The 21,093-nt window shown below is 42.4% G+C and overlaps 1 protein-coding gene across 1 annotated transcript in view; it reads left to right on the top strand.

The window, feature by feature from the left end:
• The window catches only part of FAM83F (family with sequence similarity 83 member F), a 39,270-nt gene extending 18,409 nt beyond the window's left edge, over positions 1-20,861 (top strand). The window contains exons 4-5 of the mRNA XM_081330886.1: positions 7,548-8,236; positions 20,490-20,861. Of these exons, the coding sequence (XP_081187012.1) occupies positions 7,548-8,236; positions 20,490-20,554 (754 nt within the window). The 3' untranslated portion in view covers positions 20,555-20,861. The remainder of the gene's footprint in view (positions 1-7,547; positions 8,237-20,489) is intronic.
• Positions 20,862-21,093: the final 232 nt, after the last annotated feature.

The raw sequence follows: 21,093 nt of genomic DNA, 5'->3' as shown, positions 1-21,093 counted from the left end.
CCAAACCTCGGCAGGTCTCCGTTCCTCCTGCCGACCTTTGGGGAGGTTTGGGCGCCTCCCCAAACCTCCCCAAACCTCGGCAGGTCTCCGTTCCTCCTGCCGACCTTTGGGGAGGTTTGGGCGCCTCCCCAAACCTCCCCAAACCTCGGCAGGTCTCCGTTCCTCCTGCCGACCTTTGGGGAGGTTTGGGCGCCTCCCCAAACCTCCCCAAACCTCGGCAGGTCTCCGTTCCTCCTGCCGACCTTTGGGGAGGTTTGGGCGCCTCCCCAAACCTCCCCAAACCTCGGCAGGTCTCCGTTCCTCCTGCCGACCTTTGGGGAGGTTTGGGCGCCTCCCCAAACCTCGGCAGGTCTCCGTTCCTCCTGCCGACCTTTGGGGAGGTTTGGGCGCCTCCCCAAACCTCCCCAAACCTCGGCAGGTCTCCGTTCCTCCTGCCGACCTTTGGGGAGGTTTGGGCGCCTCCCCAAACCTCCCCAAACCTCGGCAGGTCTCCGTTCCTCCTGCCGACCTTTGGGGAGGTTTGGGCGCCTCCCCAAACCTCGGCAGGTCTCCGTTCCTCCTGCCGACCTTTGGGGAGGTTTGGGCGCCTCCCCAAACCTCCCCAAACCTCGGCAGGTCTCCGTTCCTCCTGCCGACCTTTGGGGAGGTTTGGGCGCCTCACCAAACCTCGGCAGGTCTCCGTTCCTCCGCGCAGACCTGCCGACCTTTGGGGAGGTTTGGGCGCCTCCCCAAACCTCCCCAAACCTCGGCAGGTCTCCGTTCCTGTTTGGGGAGGTTTGGGCGCCTCCCCAAACCTCCCCAAACCTCGGCAGGTCTCCGTTCCTCCGCGCAGACCTGCCGAGGTTTGGGGAGGTTTGGGGAGGCGCCCAAACCTCCCCAAAGGTCGGCAGGAAGAACGGAGACCTGCCGAGGTTTGGGGACGTTTGGGGAGGCGCCCAAACCTCCCCAAAGGTCGGCAGGTCTGCGCGGAGGAACGGAGACCTGCCGAGGTTTGGGGAGGTTTGGGGAGGCGCCCAAACCTCCCCAAACAGGAACGGAGACCTGCCGAGGTTTGGGGACGTTTGGGGAGGCGCCCAAACCTCCCCAAAGGTCGGCAGGTCTGCGCGGAGGAACGGAGACCTGCCGAGGTTTGGGGAGGTTTGGGGAGGCGCCCAAACCTCCCCAAACAGGAACGGAGACCTGCCGAGGTTTGGGGACGTTTGGGGAGGCGCCCAAACCTCCCCAAAGGTCGGCAGGTCTGCGCGGAGGAACGGAGACCTGCCGAGGTTTGGGGAGGTTTGGGGAGGCGCCCAAACCTCCCCAAACAGGAACGGAGACCTGCCGAGGTTTGGGGACGTTTGGGGAGGCGCCCAAACCTCCCCAAAGGTCGGCAGGTCTGCGCGGAGGAACGGAGACCTGCCAAGGTTTGGGGAGGTTTGGGGAGGCGCCCAAACCTCCCCAAACAGGAACGGAGACCTGCCGAGGTTTGGGGACGTTTGGGGAGGCGCCCAAACCTCCCCAAAGGTCGGCAGGTCTGCGCGGAGGAACGGAGACCTGCCGAGGTTTGGGGAGGTTTGGGGAGGCGCCCAAACCTCCCCAAACAGGAACGGAGACCTGCCGAGGTTTGGGGACGTTTGGGGAGGCGCCCAAACCTCCCCAAAGGTCGGCAGGTCTGCGCGGAGGAACGGAGACCTGCCGAGGTTTGGGGAGGTTTGGGGAGGCGCCCAAACCTCCCCAAACAGGAACGGAGACCTGCCGAGGTTTGGGGACGTTTGGGGAGGCGCCCAAACCTCCCCAAAGGTCGGCAGGTCTGCGCGGAGGAACGGAGACCTGCCGAGGTTTGGGGAGGCGCCCAAACCTCCCAAAACAGGAACGGAGACCTGCCGAGGTTTGGGGAGGTTTGGGGAGGCGCCCAAACCTCCCCAAACGTCGGCAGGTCTGCGCGGAGGAACGGAGACCTGCCGAGGTTTGGGGAGGTGCCCAAACCTCCCCAAACAGGAACGGAGACCTGCCGAGGTTTGGGGAGGTTTGGGGAGGCGCCCAAACCTCCCCAAAGGTCGGCAGGAGGAACGGAGACCTGCCGAGGTTTGGGGAGGCGCCCAAACCTCCCCAAACGTCGGCAAGTCTCCGTTCCTCCGCGCCCTGCCTGCCTGCTTCTTTCCGCTGCGGAAAGAAGCAGGCAGGCAAGGCGCGGAGTTTGGGGAGGTGCGCGCGCACCTCCCCAAACCTCCCCAAACTTCGGCAGGTCTCGGACGGCGGTGGCTTGGGAGAGGTGCGGGCGATCCCGGAAGCACCAAAGCCTCGGCCGCGCACAAGTCCTCGGTAAGTTTTTTTTGTTGACTGGAGTATAAGCCGAAGTGGAATTTTTCAGCCCAAAAAGTGGGCTGAAAAATTCGGCTTATACTCAAGTATATACGGTAATTGAATATCAACATCTTTGTTACATTTTCCTAATAATATCAATAATGTCAGTTTAAAATATCTTTTCTAACCAAAATATCTTAATTGCATTTGCACTTAATATCCATTTGTTCAATTAATATCCTGTTTTTCCCCACTTTTTTAAAAAAAAATAATTTCCCATCAGTTTTCAAAATATCTCTATCACTTATAATTTCTCATAATAAGTTATATTTGGGTAACTAAAAGCTTCCTTTAGTCAAACCCTCTTAGCATTTTCATATTTCCCTTCTCATACCAAAATATAATATTCTAGTTATAAATCCTATCTTTCTAGTTATAATAATACTTCTATTTCTAACAATTATCTATTTTCAGCCATGTTCAAACATCTGATTAATAATATAATATCCCATCTAATGGGTCAAAACCTCTATTTTCTTCAGTCTTACTTTAGCTTTCTTCCTTTGCCAACTAATTTTCCAAGTCAATGCATTTGAATCATCAAGTAATTCTTCCTCTGTTTTTGTGTATATTGTTTGGAATAAGAAAGACAATTTGATTAAAGTATTTTTGGAAGGACGCTCAGTCCATTGATATTCATTAAACAGCCTCCCTCCTTCTCCAATTTCCCACAATTCTCCTAACAGCTCTATCTTCCATTCAGTCAGCTCTTCTTTATTATCCTCAAGTGTGTTCTGAGATCTTGACAGGTAAGATACCTTTTCCATTTCTGATATTATCGCTACGTCTTCTAATCCTTCATTTGTCTGAGTCTGTCAGTTCCTTTCTTTAGGTCCTCCATTTTTGGATCTGATTCCTCTGATTTTCCTTCTATTTTCTGGGTTGCTAGTTCCTTCTTTGTAGTCATTTTCTGAGTTTATAGATTTAGATTAAAAATGTTCTTTTATCTCCTTTGTGTTATTTTTAGTCTCATCATGAACTAAGGCAATTGTCTCTTGTATTGATTTTAACATAGAAAAGATTTCTTTCTTTCTGAAATTCATCAACATTTTCTTGTTGGTACGTGAAGCTGGGGACTTTGGGGACAGGGGTTAGGGATGGTTTTTTTACCATTTGAAGCTAAGTATGGAACATCCATTTTGTTTTTGTATGTAGTCTTTATAGTCCAATCTATTTAGGGATTTTAAAAGTTTCAGTCAATTGTCATTTGAACTTCTAATTATCCAGCCGGCCTATCAGTCCATTCTTAAGTCTCCCCTCAGCAAATATAAGTAAAGTTCAAATTTTTCTGTCCAATGAAAAACACATATTTTCTGTCCAGAGAGAGAAAAGCAATTTAAAATTGTTCATCAATCAAAGATTTATAGTCCAAAGTATTCCACCATCTCAATCAATAATGCATGTTTCTTCTATAGGGAAATAGGTCCATGACACAACTCTAAAAGTCAGTATTTATATTCATAGTCTAGGCAGGCCAGTTTCAAAAAAAGTTTATTTTCTCTCCCACACAGATAAGCAGCCTAAGAGGTCCCCCCCCCCTTTCCCAGCTGCTGTCTTCAAAAGTGAAAGTTTCTGAAAACAACAAGTCTTATCTGAGTCTGGGCTTCCAGCCAAGTTTCCTTTAGGCATAATAAATTGTAGTGCTATAGTTCGCCACTAGATGTCATTGACACCTTCTTCCAGCTTTTTACATCCAAACTTTATTACAAGCTTTTTAAGTCTCTTTTAAAAAAAAATCTCAAAAACACTTTTAGTCCCCAAATTTCAAAGTTATATATGTCTGTTGCTTCAAAATTAATCTTGTAATTTTTTCTCTTTTCCCCCAAGCAATTCACCGCTTTTCTTTTCCTGGGGGAATGGGGTGAAAATTCCCCTTCCCTCTCTCATCAGGGAGGATTCTTCGCTTTGGGCATTTTTTCCCCAGGAAAAAGTCTTAAAGTTATAAAGAGAGGATACGGTCTCACCCAGTTCCATCCACGTTGCTCAAAAGTTGCTGGTTAATGCTTATTTTCTTCAGTTGTCAGCAGCTTCTGATTGGCCACACAAATATAGCCAGTCTCCCCCCGCCAGTTTGGAGGGCTTCCTTGGATCAAATGGAAGGGTCGCCACCCTCCTGTGATCAGCAAGGGTCCCCTCCTTCTCTGTCACCTCTTTGGGGCGACTTTCAACCCTTTTTAGGGTCACCAGCGGGGCAAAATTGAATGCAGAAGACGGAGCCCGGTCTTCCTGCACCCGTCACACTGCAACGTCAAACCGGAAGTCCTAAAATATTATTTTTTATTACTCTATAGTACTGTACTGTATTGTTTGTAATCACTTTGGGAACTGCTCTGCTTTTTATTTTGTTTGTAGGTACAATACTATAGTTTGTTTGCATTTGCCTGAAACTTACAGCATGTGGCTGCTGCTGCTCCTCTCCCTAGCATAGACCTACCAGAGATTCTGCTGACACTTACTGGAAGGAAATCCCCCCCCCCATCCCATTTTGGATTTTGCCTGGAGAGGCTTGTGCTGATCAATGGCAGTGGGTTTTTTAAAAAAAGGTTTTAAATTTAAATTGCCTCCAGAAGTTGTGGGTGTTCCCTCACTGGAGGCTTTTAAGAAGAGACTGGATAGGCATTTATCAGAAATACAGTACAGTACTGTACTCTTATGAGAGCAGTGGGTTAGACTAGATGACCTCAAGTTCCTTTCCATCTCCACCCCCATCTCCCTTTGCATGCCTGCCTGGAGACGCTTAAAGCTAAAGCTACTACTTATTTTAGTGGCCCCCTCTGAAAAGCGTGAGCTGCTTAGCAACAAATGTTTTTTTTAAAGCCTACTCTGCCTGTTTGGGAGGCAATTTACAATACTGTAGTTCCTGAAACCTGAAACAGCTGGTTTGCAGCTGGAAACAGCCTGCAGCAGCGGTGGGAAAAGTGTCTCAGTTCAGGCAGCCATCAGAGGAAATAATAAGTCAAATCTTCATTCATTTAATGACCCATTTAATTCAATTAATGAGTTTGATCTTAAAATGTTGTAATATTGAGGCTGATTCATTTGATGATTATGAGCCTAATGGGCAGAGTCTTATTAGGCTCGTACCTCGGGGACTACCTGTATTCACAAATGGAAGAAATACAAAATAACTGTCAATCTCCCTTGGTCTGGGGCTCTATGCAAGATCTCACTTCGTAGAGTTTCAGTGATCATGAGAACGGCAAGGAATCAGCCCAGAACTACATGGGAGGATCTTGTCAATGATCTCAAGGCAGCTGGGACCATAGTCACCAAGAAAACAATTGGTAACACACTACGCGGTGAAGGACTGAAATCTTGCAGTGCTCGCAAGGTCCCCCTGCTCAAGAAAACACATGTACAGGCCCGTCTGAAGTTTGCCAATGAACATCTGAATGATTCAGATGAGACCAAAATCGCGTTATTTGGCATCAGCTTGACTTGCTGTTTTTGGAGGAGGAGGAATGCTGCCTATGACCCCCAAGAACACCATCCCCACTGTCAAACATAGAGGTGGAAACATTATGCTTTGGGGGTGTTTTTCTGCTAAGGGGACAGGACAACTTCACCGCATCAAAGGGATGATGGATGGGGCCATGTAGTGTCAAAACTTGGGTGAGAACCTCCTTTCCTCAGCCAGGGAATTGAAAATGGGCCATGGATGGGTATTCCAGCATGGCAATGACCCAAAACACACAGCCAAGGCAACAAAAGAGTGGCTCAAGAAGAAGCACATTAAGGTCCTGGAGTGACCTAGCCAGTCTCCAGACCTTCATCCCAAAGAAAATCTGTGGAGGGAGCTGAAGGTTCAAGCTGCCAAACATGAGCCTTGAAACCTTAATGACTTGGAGAGGATCTGCAAAGAGGAGTGGGACAAAATCCCTCTTGAGATGTGTGCAAACCTGGTGACCAACAACAAGAAACGTGTGACCTCTGTGATTCTCAACAAGGGTTTTGCCACCTAGTACTAAGTCATGTCTTGCGAAGGGGTCAAATACTTATTTCACTCATTAAAATGCAAATCAATTTATAACTTTTTTGAAACTTTTTCTGGATTTTTTTGTTTTTATTCTGTCTCTCACTGTTAAAGTAAACCTACCATTAAAATTATAGACCGATCATTTCTTTGTCAGTTGGCAAACGTACAAAATCAGCAAGGGATCAAATACTTTTCCCCCTCACTGTAGATGCCTCCCATAGCATTCTAAAACTAATTGGTGCACCATCTAAAGTCCCTGTGTGAGGGAGATGGACAGTTTTAAAATTTGAAAAATAAAACATATTTAAAAACTAAATAAAAATTAATTTTAAAGAATAAGCGATAAAATTTCAGAAGATGTTAGTGTTCTTAATACATTGAAATCTCACAAAATTTAGCCATGATTTTAAATTTAAATTTAAATTTCTAGGTCGCCAAGATCTCTACAGATCTGCTGTAGAGATTAAAACCTATTATCACACCTAGCAGTATACTAAGGCCAATACTGCAAAAGATTAGTCCATCATCTGTGATGTATACCTTTATTAACCTTACAGCTAAAAGTACAGAAGATGACATAAATAAAAACCACAAAAATTAAAATCACTGTTAAATAGATGTTTAAAAATAACAGAAACTAAAACTCAAGCAGGTATAATAAAAATACTGAAAAATACTGAAATATACAGAAAAACAGAAATGTAGAGACACCATATCTGTTTTCCTGCTATCATATTCTGTATTAACTATCTTCACTACAGTCTCTTGGAAGGAATGTGGACTTCATAAATGTCAAAGCAAAAGGGAAGAAAGAAACCAAGTACCGGTACACCATAAAGGCATTCTATTTTTGCATTTCCTTCTTATATCAGGAGATGGGGGGTGGGCTTTTTGGTTCATGGATTATTCCTAGTAGTGAAGTTGGATATACTAATTTGAATGCCATACACCTAGTCTTATGAAATATTTCCTGTGATTCTTCTGATAACAAATATAAAACCAAGGTTTGAATGCCAGACATTTAGTCTTATGAAATATTTCCTGTGATTCTTCTGATAGCAAATATAAAATTAAGGGGTTTTTTTTCCTAAGTATTTGATTGGGTCAAATCAGTTAAACTATTATGTATTTCTGAATAGCAAAAGGTTAAAGTTTTAGAAAGAAGTGGTTTCTGATTGCAGGTTTTTCCCGACAACAAAAGACTCACAGCTTTTTCCCTGCTTTACAGTTTCACATGGACCTCATCCCACATAAACAGAAATATTCTTTTGTGCCTGAGTGGACAGCATGTTGAAATGTTTGACACTGAATTCCGTGAGCTCTATGCCATTTCAGAGGAGGTTAATCTTTACAAGAAATTGAACATTCCCTGTCCTTTCCATCCTGGTATTGGAAACCTTGGTTTTTCTTCGTCTACTGTGGCCCGGAAAGTTATCAACCCAAAATATGGACTGGTGATAGGTATTCCTCCAGGAGAAATGATGCGCCATCAGAGGGATGAGTCAAAAGAGAAACTTGAAGGAAAAGAAGAACAAAATGAATCAAACAAACGACTAGATAGTTTTCTTAATGACCTTATAACAGTCAAGCAGGTGCTTCCGGATATAGAACCTCCACTTGAGAACTTGAGCACAGCAGAACCTCAAAAGTTATTTTCCCGATTCCATTTAGACCTGAAATCTAAATCTAAATCCAAAGAGTCTGTCTGTGACCGTAGGAAGGATGAATTTCCCGATAGGGAAGTCAATTCCAAACAAGGTAAGAGGTTTGGCAGTGGATTGTTCAGAAGGGCCAAGCGACCTCCACCTTTGAATGCTGATGCCAATTCTGCTACTAGTGAGATTGCTGAAGATCTGATGGGTGTGAAGGTACCAAAGGAATGCCATGCCAGTTTTCGTAGTACTGGAGACAATTCAGGTAAATTTTCCTGGAAAATATTCTGACTTGTTTTGTTTCCATCAGTGAATGCATGTCATACAATCAGGCTTTCATTTTGAAAAGGCATACCTTTTCCTTCCTTTCTCCCTCTTTTGTCTTTTCTTTTTCTAAATTTATCTTACTGAGCAGTAGGAATGTAGTATCCTTATTGACATTATGCATTAAATGGGAATAGGGTGGCTGAAAGTATATAAGTGAGTAGGACAGAAGGTACATAAAGGACTTCAGTTAGAATTGCTGATGCAGATTTGGAGTTATTGACATTCAGGAAGTACCTCAAGGTATTGCAGCTGAATTTTAAATAGATTCATTTTCTCTTATTTGCTTTCTTACACCCAAAAGTGTGGGTGTTAATTTTGGCTTCTTTATCCATTATTAATGGTAAAAGGTTACATGGGATTAGGAACAAGATAAACAAGGTAAGTCGGGGCAGGTTCATACCTATGGAGACTGTAACTCTCATGCATTTTATCCTATGACAAATAGACTCCACAGAAAACAAATCCTTTTTGTGTTCTAATTTGTATAATAGTTTGGAGAAGATAAAAATAATACTGGAAAAGATCCATTTTGTCTTTTTAGTTTTCCACAATCTAATACAAATGAGATAATTTCCTTCCTAACTGCCAAGGAATTTGTGTGAGGGACTTAGAAAATAAAAAACAATTAAGCCACAAATGAGCTAGTAGCTAGCTAGTAATATATTAACTTTTGCACAAATCTTTGAAGTGACCTAGGGAGCCCCTCACAACTTTTAAATTCTGGGGCTACAAAAGATGCAGTTTAGCTAAATTTCATATTTGTAGCACTACTTCAGCAAACTATGAGTATGTTTTAATTACTGCTATATTTTAATTACTGATATTCAGAGACATTTGCCCCCACTATGGAAGGTAATACTTACATTATCATGACTAATAGCCATGGATATTTTATTCTTCATTAAATATTTCTTCTTCTTTGTTAACAATTAGTTGTTAATTGTTAATTTTACAATAATATAGATTTGCAAGGGCTTATGACTTCTAGTTCCTTTACAGCAGCAACAAAACAATGTATTTTATATAAAAATTGCCTCAGCCAAAATTTAAATACAAATGTTTGCTTAGGATTCTCAGCTCACTTTATATATGGTACAGAAGTAAATTCATATGAATGTACTTGATGACATTCTGTTTTTTTTTCATTCTGAAGAGGGATTTTTGTCTATACAGCTTTGTAATAAATGATAAAATAGATTTGATCAGTCTGAAGTAAACATATATATATATATAAAACCTACTTTGCAAAATATAATTAATGGAAATGTGAAGAATAATTTTTGATAATAAAAATTACAATGCTATGTATGGGAGATAACAGGTTCCGATCATAGGAAAAACAGGCAAGGGGTTAAAGTTCCGTTTACATTTCACAGCTTATTCTTGTATGGAATATATTATTAAAACTTCAGTGAGTTACAGAGTTTATGTTTCAATTGACTGCTGTTAGGGCCTCTTTTGGAGATTGGCAGTCTATCTTGTTTGAATAGAAATCTTTATAGCACAAACTGCACACAATTTTTAAGTAAATGTATTTTGTTTAATTGACCAGAGGGCATGTAGCAACCCCTAGTGACAGAATTACAAAATAACAGGCAATGTTCCTATGTCTGCCTTGCTTTCCTCATAAATGTGTATTTAATATCTATCACATAGGCCACAGGTCTGCAACCCGCGGCTCCGAGTCCTCTGCCATGTGCAGTCCAAAAAAAAAAAAGTGGGACTAAAAAAGTTCAACCAATCAATTCAAATATGCAGGGTAGGTGCATATCTCGCCTTGGCTCCACTCTTCAGTCAAACCCTGTTCTGCGCATGTACGCGCATGTGCACACATTTTTTGTGGCTCCCAGTTTTTCCTTTTGTGAGGGAACCGGTTCCGAGTGGCTCTTTCACTGTTTCAGGTTGCTGACCCCTGACATAGGCTATGTTGTTTTCTACTCTCTAGCATATTCTTATTATTCTTTATATGTATGTAGTCCAACCTTGTCTAATTGGTGCTGTATTTCCATATTGTTGCCATATAAAGTGCATGGATATGTCCACAAAGTAGCCAGTGGTCAGCCTGAAAGAGAAATCTATAAACTGGCATTAGAGGTTTTTTTCATTGCTGCTGTATAGCAACTAAGTTTATATAACAGCACCACTGTTTAATAAGTATGTTGATATAAAAGTTAAAGATCAAGAGTAATTGCCCAGAATAGATGAAAATATTGAAGGAGTCTAACAACTGAATACAAATACACCAAGATATTTTTATTCATCCTTGATTACAATACTCAAAGACAATGTGTAAACAGTAGGATTTTCTTCTAGGAGTCGCAAGGTTGCTTGACCAGTAATTAAATTGGAATCTTAGATGAAAATATCTTATATATAGTGTAGACCTAATTCATCCTTGCCAATCTAATGGCCCCAGATGTGTTAATTTCAGCTTCATTAATTCCTTGACCTTTCCAAGGTCAAAACAGCAGATAAAAGATTAGCTGGAATAAGGTCCAAGACAAAGCCTAGAAATAGGTCGACAGACAATGCCATAGCTACTGCTTTACACTCTGTAGCAAGTCATCTTGAGAGACCTGGAAGTTATGTCAGGATGCTTTTTGTTGACTACAGCTCAGCTTTCAACACCATTTTGCCGAGCATTCTCATCAAGAAGCTGACTGACTTGAAATTCTCCCCTGCCATCTGTGATTGGATTCAAGACTTTCTTAGGGATCGGTTACAAACAGTGAAGGTTGCGTCTGCTTTGTCCACCCCCCTGAAGCTTTGCACCGACACGCCACAGGGCTGTGTGCTTAGCCCCTACCTGTACTCTTTATACACTTATGATTGTGTATCATCTGACCCATCCACTGCGATAATCAAGTTTGCAGATGATACAACTGTGGTGGGTCTTATTACAGGTGGGGATGAGACAGCATATAGGGCGGAGGTACAAAAACTATCCATATGGTGTAGTAACAACAACTTGCACCTAAACATTGGCAAGACGAAAGAGATGGTGTTAGACTTCGGGAGAAAAAAGGAGGAACCTGCCCCACTTTACATCAGGGAGGACTGTGTAGAGAGAGTTTCCTCCTTTAAATTTCTGGGAGTCTACCTCTGTGAAGATCTGACCTGGAAAGTTAACACAACCCAGGTGGCTAGAAAGGCCCAACAGAGGCTTCACTTTCTTAGGGTCTTGCGGAAGAACAGGGTAGAACAACAGCTAATGACCCTCTTTTACCAGTCTACTATAGAGAGCGTCCTCTCGTATGTTATTGTGGTTTGGTATGCTGGTCTGACAGCCACGGATAGGAAAGTATTACAAAGGGTAGTGAGCACAGCACAAGACATTGTGGGCTGTTCTCTGACACCACTGGATGACATCGCCAGGGCTCGTTGCCTTGGAAGAGTGAGGAAGATTCTCAGGGATGACTCACACCCTGGACGGTATCTCTTTACTCTCCTACCATCCGGTAGGAGATATAGGAATATAGCCAGCCGTACCAACAGGCTGAAAAATAGCTTTTATCCGTAGGCTGTTAGGCTTTTAAATGGGACATAATCTCTGTGAACTTATGCAGAATTGACCTGGGAGGCCGGTGTGTAGTGTAGTTGGTTCACATGGTGTGGTAGGATGGAGGGTTTGTTGTCACTGTGTGTTGGGGGGTGAGAGCACGGGGGGAGGCTCAGCTAATCTCAATGTACACATGTTGTACTTTGACAATAAGTGTTTGTTTATTTATTTATTTCAGCAGGTGGTCCAAGATCCAAAGTCAGAGTCATAGGATTCAAGAGTTAGTATCTGAGGCACACAATCTGGATTAGCAAATAGTTATTTCCAATGGAAAGGCTTGAGGTTACTGCTTCACCTAAGAAAAACCAATGTGTTACTCATTATGGGAGGGTGCAGCTTTATTCTTGCAAGGAAACTTGCAGAGTACTTTTGCTCATCTTTGCTTGGTGAGCCCTTGCACTGGGTGGACATAGCAGCTCAGACTCCTTCAGAGACCAATAGCAGGTGTTCTTGTTGATTACCAGACAGTCCCACTTCAAATGCCTGTAGGTCAGGCGTGTCAAACTCGCGGCGTCGCGCGACGTATCATGACTTTTTCCCCATTGCCGGCAATGGGGTGGGTGCGGTTTTGGTGTGTTGCATCCGGCCCATGGGCCAGCAGTTTGACATGCCTGCTGTAGGTCCTCAGCCAGGGGGTTATCCATTAACTCTAGACTAGAGCAGGTTTGTTTATTTATTTATTTATTTATTTATTTATTTATTTATTTATTTATTTATTTATTATTGGGATTTATATGCCGCCCTATCTCCCGAAGGACTCAGGGCGGCTAACAACAATAACATATAATAAATACAGAAGTTAAGATAAAATTAAAATTAAAGGCCTCTGTACAATAAATTAAAATTAAAATTAAAATAAATTAAAAATTAGAGTTAAAAATTAAAAACATAATTAAAATCCCTGTCAGTCCAGGTCAGCCAGGTGGAAAAGGAGTGTTTTGAGGCCACGGCGAAAGGACTGGAGATCTTGGGCCATCCGAAGCTCATGGGGGAGCTGGTTCCACAGGGCTGGCGCTCCCACAGAGAAGGCCCTCCCCCTGGGGGTCGCCAGCCGACATTGTCTAGCCGACGGTACCCTGAGGAGGCCTTCTCTGTGTGAGCGTACTGGGCGATGGGAATTCGTTCCTGGCAGCAGATGGTCCTGCAAGTATCCCAGTCCTAAGCCATGTAGGGCTTTAAAGGTAAGTACCAGATTCTTAAATCTCATCCAGAGGGCAACCGGTAACCAATGCAGTTCACGCAGGAGGGGTGTAATATGGGAGTATCGGGGTGCTCCCATCACTACCCGTGCAGCCGCATTCTGCACCAGCTGAAGCCTCCGGGTGGTCTTTAAGGGCAGCCCCATGTAGAGAGCATTGCAGTAATCTATACGGGAGGTAACGAGTGCGTGGGTGACTGTACGTAGGGCATCTCGGTCCAGAAAGGGGCGTAACTGGCGTACCAGGCGAATCTGGGCAAATGCCCCCCTAGCCACGACTCCAATATGATCTTCAAAACTGAGTCGTGAATCCAGGAGGACGCCCAGATTGCGTGCTCTATCAACGGGAGGTAACATCTCTCCTCCTATAACCAAGGATGGAACCTCTTGGACTAAACGAGATGCCGGTACGTAAAGCCACTCAGTCTTGGCCAGGTTGAGCCAGAGCCTGTTCTTTCCCATCCAAATCTGTACCGCTTCCAGGCAACGGGGCATCACATCGAGGGCATCACTGGGTTGGTTCGGGGTGGAGATGAAAAGCTGGGTATCATCAGCATATTGATAATACCTCACCCCGAAGCCACGGATGATCTCTCCCAGCGGTTTCATATAGATGTTGAACAGGAGAGGTGAGAGTACCTACCCCTGAGGCACCCCACAACTAAGGGGCCTAGGGGTTGACCTCTGCCCCCCTGCCAACACCGTCTGCGAATGGCCTGAGAGGTAGGAGGAGAACCACCGCAGAACGGTGCCTCCCACTCCCAACCCCTCAAGACGACGCAGCAAGATACCGTGGTCGATGGTATCAAAAGCCGCTGAGAGATCTAATAGGACCAGGACAGAGGAATAACCCCTATCTCGGGCCCGCCAGAGATCATTCACCAGCGCGACCAATGCCGTCTCCGTGCTATACCCGGGCCTGAAACCCGATTGGTACGGATCCAGATACTCAGTTTCCTCCAGAACCAAAGGGAGCTGCCGTGCCACCACGCTCTCAACGACCTTCGCAAGAAAGCGAGGGTTGGAGACAGGACGGAAGTTATTTAAAATAGCTGGGTCCAATGCAGGTTTCTTAAGGAGGGGCCTTACCACCGCCTCTTTCAAGGCGGCAGGGAAGTACCCTTCACTTAGTGAGGCATTGATAACTGCTAGGATCCAGCCTCGTGTAACCTCCCGAGAGGCATAGACCAGCCAGGAGGGACACGGGTCCAACAAACACGTGGCGGCACTTAATTTTCCCATGATCCTGTCCACTTCATCCGGAGTCACAGGATCAAACTCTTCCCAAATGTTCTCGGCCAAACTCATCGTTTTCCTCTCGTCAGATACTGCCCAGGCAGAGTCCAGACCAGCCCGAATCTGAGCAATTTTGTCCACCAGATATTTACTAAATTCCTCAGCCCGTCTTCGTAAGGGGTCTTCTCCCGTCCCTTGATTTAAAAGGGAGCGGACCACCCTAAACAGGGCGGCTGGGCTTGAGCTCCCTATGATAGTCCATATGGCCATTAGCTGGAAAAAGTTGATCTATCTAGCCTGCTATTTACTAGAGGTACTGTACTGTACAGGTACTACAGTCTTTTTTTTTTTTTTTTTATTGAAAAGTTTTAAAAATACAGTTTTCCTTTAAAAAACCCCCTTCCCCCTCCCTACCTCCCCTCCCTACCTCCCCCCTTCCCCCCCCTCCCCCCCTCCCTCCTCCCCCCCCACCTCCCCCTAACCCCCCTCCCCCCCCGGACTTCCCAGAGCTAGATACAAGGTATATATATATAAAAAGGCAATCATAAACAACCATATACTAACAACTATAAATTCTAAAATCCATCACTCTCTAACTTATATAGGATCAAACAAAACTTAGCATTATTAAATATATATAGAAGACAAAATAAAAAAAGAAAAAAGAAAACGAAAGAAGACTTATTCAAATGCTAGATAAAACTTCTTGACCCTATACTTATTCTGGATAAACTCAATCCATTTTCTCCATTCCATAATATAATGTTCTTGCGAGTAATCTTTCAAATAGGCCGAAATCTTCGCCATCTCTGCCAAGTCGGAAACCTTTAAAATCCACTCTTGTATAGTCGGCAGTTCCTCTTTCTTCCAATATTGACCTATCAAAAGTCTTGCTGCCGTAACTAAATTCAGCATCAACTTAGAGTCCACAACTGTAGCGTCAACAATTATTCCCAACAAAAAAAATTGCGGACAAAACTTTATCCTCCGTTTAAAAATCTTCTGCATATTCCACCAGACTTTTATCCAAAAAGCCTTGACCTTTTTACATGTCCACCATATGTGAAAATATGTTGCCTCTTCATCACCACACCTCCAACATTTAGGCTGATAATTCGGATACATACTTGCAAGCTTTTTAGGATCTAGATGCCATCTATAAAACATTTTGTAAAAGTTCTCTCTTAAACTTTGAGCTTGAGTGAATTTTACATTCCTCACCCAGATCTTTTCCCACGTGTCCATTGTAATAACTTCCTGAATGTTTTGGGCCCATTTTATCATACAATCCTTAACAAGCTCTGTTTCTGAATCGATCTCTATCAATGCAAGATATATCCGTTTAATATGTGCTGGTCCTTGATTTCTAATTTGCTTTATCAAATTTTCATCAGTCGTTGCAAATCCATTTTTTTGGTCTTCTTTCCACCTGGCCTGTAACTGAATATATTGAAACCAAGTCTGAACAACCTTCTCTTCTCGCAAGAAACTATATGATTTCAAGCACCAAATATTCCTTTCCAAACTTAAAATTTCCTTGTAAGTAGTCTCATCATGTTTGAAACCAGCATGTATATTTTCTATTGCGTGTTTTGGGATTGCCCACAATGGTATCTTGCTGCTTAACTTATGTCTATACTTCTTCCAAACTCTCAGCAATGCCTGTCTTAAAATATGCATCCTAAACACAGTATCTACCTTCTTATCATACAACAAATATGCATGCCAGCCAAACAACAGATCATGGCCCTCAAGATTTAATAACCTCGATTGTGTCAAATTAATCCAATCACTTATTCCTACTAGTGCAGCAGCTTCATAATATAATTTAAAATTAGGCATTTTAAGGCCACCTCTCTCACGAGTATCCTGCATAATCTTAAGTTTAACTCGTGGCTTTTTCCCTGCCCACACAAATTTATTGATACCACGCTGCCATTCCTCCAAGTTAGAGTCTTTCTTAAGAATCGGTATCATTTGAAATAAGAATAAAAATTTGGGCAGGACATTCATTTTCACTGCTGCGATCCGTCCCAACAAAGACAATTGCAATTTTTCCCAACTCTCCAGTTCTTTTTGAATTTTCCCCCATAACTTTTCATAATTATTTTTATATAGCTTTGTATTAGAGGGCGACAAAATCACCCCCAAATATTTAACCCTTTTAACAATCTCAAATCCAGTTAATCCTTCTAAGAGAGCCTTCTGCGAAACTGTCATATTTCTAGCCAAAATTTTAGTTTTCTGTATATTTACTTTAAATCCAGAAACCTTCCCATATTGTGTTATTATCTCCATCAGGTCCACAACAGAGTTCTCTGGCTGGGTCACTGTAACAACCAGATCATCTGCAAATGCTCTCAATCTGTAATCCTGATCTCCAACTTGTATCCCCTTAATTTTTTCCGAATTCCGAATCTTAACCAATAGTATCTCTAATGTTAATATAAATAACAAGGGCGATAGCGGACAGCCTTGCCTTGTGCCCTGCTCAATATTACATACTGTTGTCAAACTATTGTTAACTATAATTCGGGCAGTTTGTTTTTGGTATAATGCCCTAATCGGTTGTAAAAAAATTTCCCCAAAATCCATTTTGTCTAAAACTTTCAACAAAAATTGCCAGTTCAATTGATCAAAAGCCTTTTCAGCATCTAAAAAGATTAGCGCAGCAGAGATCTGGTTGTGCCTTTCCAAAAACTCTAACACATCAACTATATGTCTCACATTGGTTTTCATTTGTCTTCCACTAATAAACCCCGTTTGGTCCCCATGAATCACCTGTTGCAGAACCCTCATCAGTCTATTAGCCAAAACCTTAGCAAATATCTTATAATCTGTATTTAAAAGCGATATCGGTCTGTAATTTTTAACTAAAGTAGCATCCTGGTCTTCCTTCGGAATCAAAGAGATAAAAGCTGTTCTCCAAGACGGGGGCACCTTTCCCCCCCTCTGGATTGTCTGGAACAGTTCCTTTAACGGTTTTATCATCTCTAATTGTAAGTTTTTATAATAGGCCGCAGTCAAGCCATCAGTGCCTGGTGCTTTATCCACCTTCAGTTCCTTAATAGCTGTAAAAATTTCTTCTTCTGTAATCAGTTGGTTAATCCCCTCTTTTTGTACTTGCGTAAGAACCGGGATGCTAGCCTTCTCCAAATACGTATCAATATCTTTTGCATTAATGTCCTCTTTAGTATATAATTTCGAATAAAAATCCACAAAGGCATCCTTAATAAGATTCTGTTGATACACAACCCTTCCTTTATGCTCAATCTTATCTATATTAGATGCCTACAGTCTTGTCTGCAGGTAGTCCTCAACTTACAACCATTCATTTAGGGACTGTTTGAAGTTACACCAGCACTAAAAAAGTGACTTACTACTACTTTTCACACTTACAACTGTTGTAGCGTCTCCATGGTCACATGATCAAAATTCAGATACTTGGCAACTAGCATGTATTTATGATATTTGCAGTGTCCCAGGTTCATATGCTCACCTCTTGCAACCTTCTGACAAGCAAAGTCAATGAAGAAGCCAGGTTCATTTAACAACCACGTTACTAAGTTAACAACTGCAGGGATTTACTTAACAACTGTGGCATAAAATGGGACAAAACTCACTTAACAACTGTTGCTTAGTAGTGCAAGTTTTGGTCTCAATTGTGGTCATAAGTTGAGGACTATACTGTTAGTTCAAGATTACCAGGGAATCTAAAATTGAAAACATTTCAATATCATCAGATTGGAAGTGTTCTACTGTAAGTGACAGAAGTTGTGCAGAGCTCTTCAGCTAAGACAGGGGTATCAAACTGCCAGTCCACAGGCCGGTTGCATCATGCGGAGGCCGCACCCACCCCAGCTCTGGCAATGCAAAAAAAGTCACAATATGTTGCAACATGTCACGTGACACAGCGAGTTTGACACTCGTGAGTTAAGATGTTCTCCATTAAGAAGTCCTTTTAACTGGACAGCCCAGGGAAGTGGTTCAGCCACTCTGCTTGTTTAAACTTTCATCTATGATTCTTTCCTATCATTGGAGTTCCAATAAGCCAGAAACCTAATTAGCTGGATATACTAGTGCAGACATGTCAAACTCGCAACATCACATGACGCTACATATCAGAACTTTTTTCCCATTACTGGCAATGGGGTGAGACGGCAGTTTGACACCCCTGTACTTGTGGGTAACAATATAAATTACCTGGGGGGGGATGCAGAATAATTTAAAATGTATTATTTAGAGAGTGAAAATGGCAAACAAGGAAAACAGTAAACATGTCTCTTCCCCTCTACTTTTCTCTTTCCAACACTAATTTTAAAGGATTTTGTTCTGAGCGTTTACCTAGTTCAGGGGTAGGCAACCTTGGCTCTTTTATGACTCATGGACTTCAACTCCCAGAATTCCTGAGCCAGCCATGCTGAGGGGAAAGGGAGAGTTTCCAAGTTGAGCCATGCTGGCTCAGGAATTCTGGGAGTTGAAGTCCATGAGTCATAAAAGAGCCAAGGTTGCCTACCCCTGAACTAGTTAATTCCCAAAGAAAACTCTGAAATGTAAAAAATAATCTTATTAAAAGAATTGACCCAATTTGCTATCTTTGGTGACCAAGAGGGAAAAAAACCTACTCCTTACATGAAAAAAACCCATTGGACTGGCAATTTAATCTTTCTTAAGGACTTATAGCAAACCGCCATTTTATACTGAGAATGTAAACTAATGGGCATGTTACACACTGTTCTGTTCTCTATTAACTTACAGTATCACTCTACAACAGGAGAGAGGGCCTTTGCATAGATTCACCTGGCATGACCTTTCCTAGACTTTTATCATCATAGGCATCTTGCTTGTAGATCACTGCAATGGACTGTTCATAGGGCTGACCTTGAAGACCACTTGAAAGCTTTAGGTATCTAGAAGCAGCATCACAAGCAGTTGTGTGGACACTTTAATATGGCCATATAGCACTTCTGCTAGGCATGTTGCACTGGAGATATCTGGGTGCAGTTCAAGGTGCTAGTTATCACCTATAAAGCTCCTCATGGCATAGGGCCTGATTATCTGAGTGGTCACCTCACATCATTTTTTCCTTTCCCATAAAATCTGACAGAGGGTATGCACTTCATATTCCATCCATTAAGAATTGCACTTGATGGTACCCATGAAGTGTGCCTTCTCTGTTGCAGCACCTGCCCTCTGACTGTGCCATTATTAAATGACCTGTGCAACTTTTAAATAAACCTGGTAAATTTGGCTTTTTCTTCAAACTCGGGTTAGGTTAGGCTGTGTTCATCCAGATCATATTATGACATTTTTATGGTGCATGTTTGTTCCTCATGTTGTGTTCATATGGTTTTAGTTTTGGTTTCAGAAATGATGATTGGTTTTAATTTACCTATACAGTTCCCGGAGTCGTTGCTGAGTTTAGCAGCCTTACAAATCTACATTGTAAAGAAATAAACAAATCTGTCTCTAAGCTTTTCAAGGAAGTGCTGCAATGCAGCAATTGTGCCATTAGTGTCACATGAACAGCTTGCTGAATGTGTGGCTCAGGCTTCACCCCCTCTTTTCCTGTTTGCTCAGTTGGGGGCCTTTCCCAGCACCAATGCCTGTGATTTACTTGTAGGGAATAATGAGGCAAAATTGTTGGCAGCAATAAGCAAGCATCACAGTTGCTGGGGCAACAGCTCTAGAGGAAAGGAACAGCCTGGGGGTGATCTTAGGTGGAATTAAAGTGGGTGGGCTGCTGCTGTCTTTCCTAAGTTTGTTCAGCTAGCATAGCCAGGATGTCCAGCAAGAGATGAAAGGTGTTGAGAGGACATTGTTGAGGAGACAGCAGGTTAAAAAAGTTGGTCTAATGTTTAAACATGTTTTAAAATAACACTTCAGAACCAGAGAATTGTATAGTCTTATCTATAAAATTTTTATTAAAGAGCCTCAAAGATACTTAACAATTCTCATGATATTTTGAAAGTTTTTAAATGAGTATTAATGTACAAATTGGGAATAGCTGCAAGAAAGATGCTCAATAGTGAAAGTGTTTTTAGAGTTTGTTTCTCTTACCACTGAGTCAGGAGTACCTCAGCAGAAATAAAGTGAGAATCTTGTCTATGTGGTTTAGGATAGCAAAATATCAGTTTTCTTTTTAAAATATATGTATGTCTATTTTTAGAAGCTTTATTTGTATATTTTCTACTACAGGTAATATGAATCCAAGTTCTCTCCCTGGGGGAAAAAGCAAACAGTCAATCTGTGTGGTCTCATGACTGAAGAAAAACTACTGGAAAATTAGAATTCAAAAGGCATCTACTGGAATATACAAATAAGTGCATTCTTTCAAACTTTCAATCTGACATCCTCACAATGCTGCATGTAACCACTGCACTTTCCAAGACAGAGCTGGGTTTGCCAGTTAAAGCATATCTACTGAGTAAAAGTGTGTTCTGGAAGATCATTGCATAATGGTAGCAATATTAATTAAAAAAAACATGACAACTTCATTTTGGATTTAACTCTATTGCAATGTAGCTGTTAAAGAGTTGAGTGGCCTTATAAATGTTTAAATAAATAACATGTCAAGGTGCTTTCCTTCTTTTAGTGATGTTGTTTTAGTTTGTCAGGCTTCAGATTAAAAGAATGTTGTTGCATCATTGATAATTGCACTGTATTTTATTAACTTGCTAGGATAGAAAATTAAAAACAAAACTAGTTTGAATAAAATATTTTTTAAATCTATAACATCTCTATACTTTTTTTTAAATTAAATCTTCTGTCCTGTTATTCATCCTTTTCAGTAATATTAATG

Source organism: Vipera berus (genome assembly GCF_964194415.1).
Source record: "Vipera berus genome assembly, chromosome: 6".
NCBI lineage: Eukaryota > Metazoa > Chordata > Lepidosauria > Squamata > Viperidae > Vipera > Vipera berus.
The sequence above is the reverse complement of the archived record's forward strand: the minus strand, read 5'-3'. Positions and strand labels throughout refer to the sequence as shown.